General features: G+C 50.1%; 1 protein-coding gene across 1 annotated transcript in view; it reads right to left on the bottom strand.

The window, feature by feature from the left end:
• Nucleotides 1-1,017: 1,017 nt before the first annotated feature.
• The window catches only part of LOC101582727 (myosin regulatory light chain 12B), a 13,308-nt gene continuing 12,849 nt past the window's right edge, over nt 1,018-1,476 (bottom strand). The window contains exon 4 of the mRNA XM_023720429.1: nt 1,018-1,476. Within this exon, the coding sequence (XP_023576197.1) occupies nt 1,303-1,476 (174 nt within the window). The 3' untranslated portion in view covers nt 1,018-1,302.

The following is a 1,476-nucleotide window of genomic DNA, read 5'->3' as shown; positions in this document are numbered from 1 at the left end:
CTCCCTGAGCAGTGAGCGCCTCCTACACCACCACAGCTGAGCGGGCCTTTTTATGCTGGGCGGGGCAGTGCAACCCAGCACTGGGGAAGCTGAGGCAGGAGGACCGAAAGCTCATGGCCAACCTAGGCAGTCTCAAAATGAAAACTTGGGCTGGGGATGCAGCACAGGCCCTAGGTTCAGTTCCCTGCACACACACAGAGGTGACTAAAATGGTGCCCTAGCCTCAGCAGGAGGAGAGTTGCCTGCCGTAGCCAGCAGTAGAGCAGTAGACCACACTACACGGATACTGACTTTAATCAGGTGAAACAGCAACAGGGTCTGTGGACAGGGTGTAGGAGCCGGCCATGTTGCCATCCTTTTTTCTTAGTGGGTTTTGTCCACTTTTTCTTCTCACAGGGCTTGCCCTTGAGGGCCCTCAATGCATTCCCAGTGGTCCATTTTGCCACCCCAAGTCTACACTCCATGAACTCCCTTCACACAATACTATTTTCTACCACCAGGGATTGAACCTAGGGCCTTGAACTTAAGTGCAGGATTTACACCAAGCAGCCCAGGCTGCTTAGTCTTCCACTTTGTTTTTTTCCTGGGATGGAATTTTCTAAAATTTTTTGTAAACGATTGATACTCCCAAAACTTTTTAATTACAACAGTTGTTGCAACACAACGGAGATGCCAAACACGGGGAGGCACTATGGGACAGTGCCTGCAGCTCCCAGAAGAGACTGACTGGGTGTGTAGGCTGCCCCACATACTAGATGACAGAACAACCATCTCCTGAGAGGAGTGACCCATCTAACAATCTACACCAAGAAAATGCCGACTTTTTCCAGATGCATCCTATGTTGAGTGACTAGTACTTTGCACATCAGACTTACAAGCAGTGAGGGGAGACAGACACTCCAAAAGGGCACTGTTCTACACAGAAAAACCCTTTCACCTTGAAATCGTAATCTTCTGGAACCCTGCAAAGAGGACACCCGCAACTGCCACTCGTTCGTTTACTTCCATTATATTCCATTTGAGTCAGCATCTTTATTTCAAAATAGCATTTTATTATATAAAAGTGTAAAAATCCAGCAAAACCAGAAATGCCAGTATGTTGTCCTGGGCTTTCACATTTGTTGATTTTATTCGCAATCTCTTTTTCAGTACAATTTACAACCTCACCCCACCCCCCAGCCTGATTATACAAGCGCTACACGGCAGAAGGTCTGGAATAAATACATGGAAAGGCAAGCAAGACCCCGGGAGCATGCAGGGGCGGGCGCTGGGGAGCGGGAGATGGTGGGACAGGCACGGCTCTCAGTCGTCCTTGTCCTTGGCCCCGTGCTTGAGGATACGCGTGAACTCCATGTAGTTGAAGTTGCCCTTCTTGTCAATGGGGGCCTCTCGGTACAGCTCGTCCACCTCCTCGTCGGTGAAGCGGTCGCCCATGGTGGTGAGCAGCTCGCGTAGGTAGTCCTCCTGGATGGTGCC

This window comes from Octodon degus, unplaced genomic scaffold (assembly GCF_000260255.1).
Source record: "Octodon degus isolate 3935 unplaced genomic scaffold, OctDeg1.0 scaffold00075, whole genome shotgun sequence".
NCBI classification, from domain to species: domain Eukaryota; kingdom Metazoa; phylum Chordata; class Mammalia; order Rodentia; family Octodontidae; genus Octodon; species Octodon degus.
Note: the sequence above shows the minus strand (reverse complement) of the source record. Positions and strands in the feature narration are given on the sequence as shown.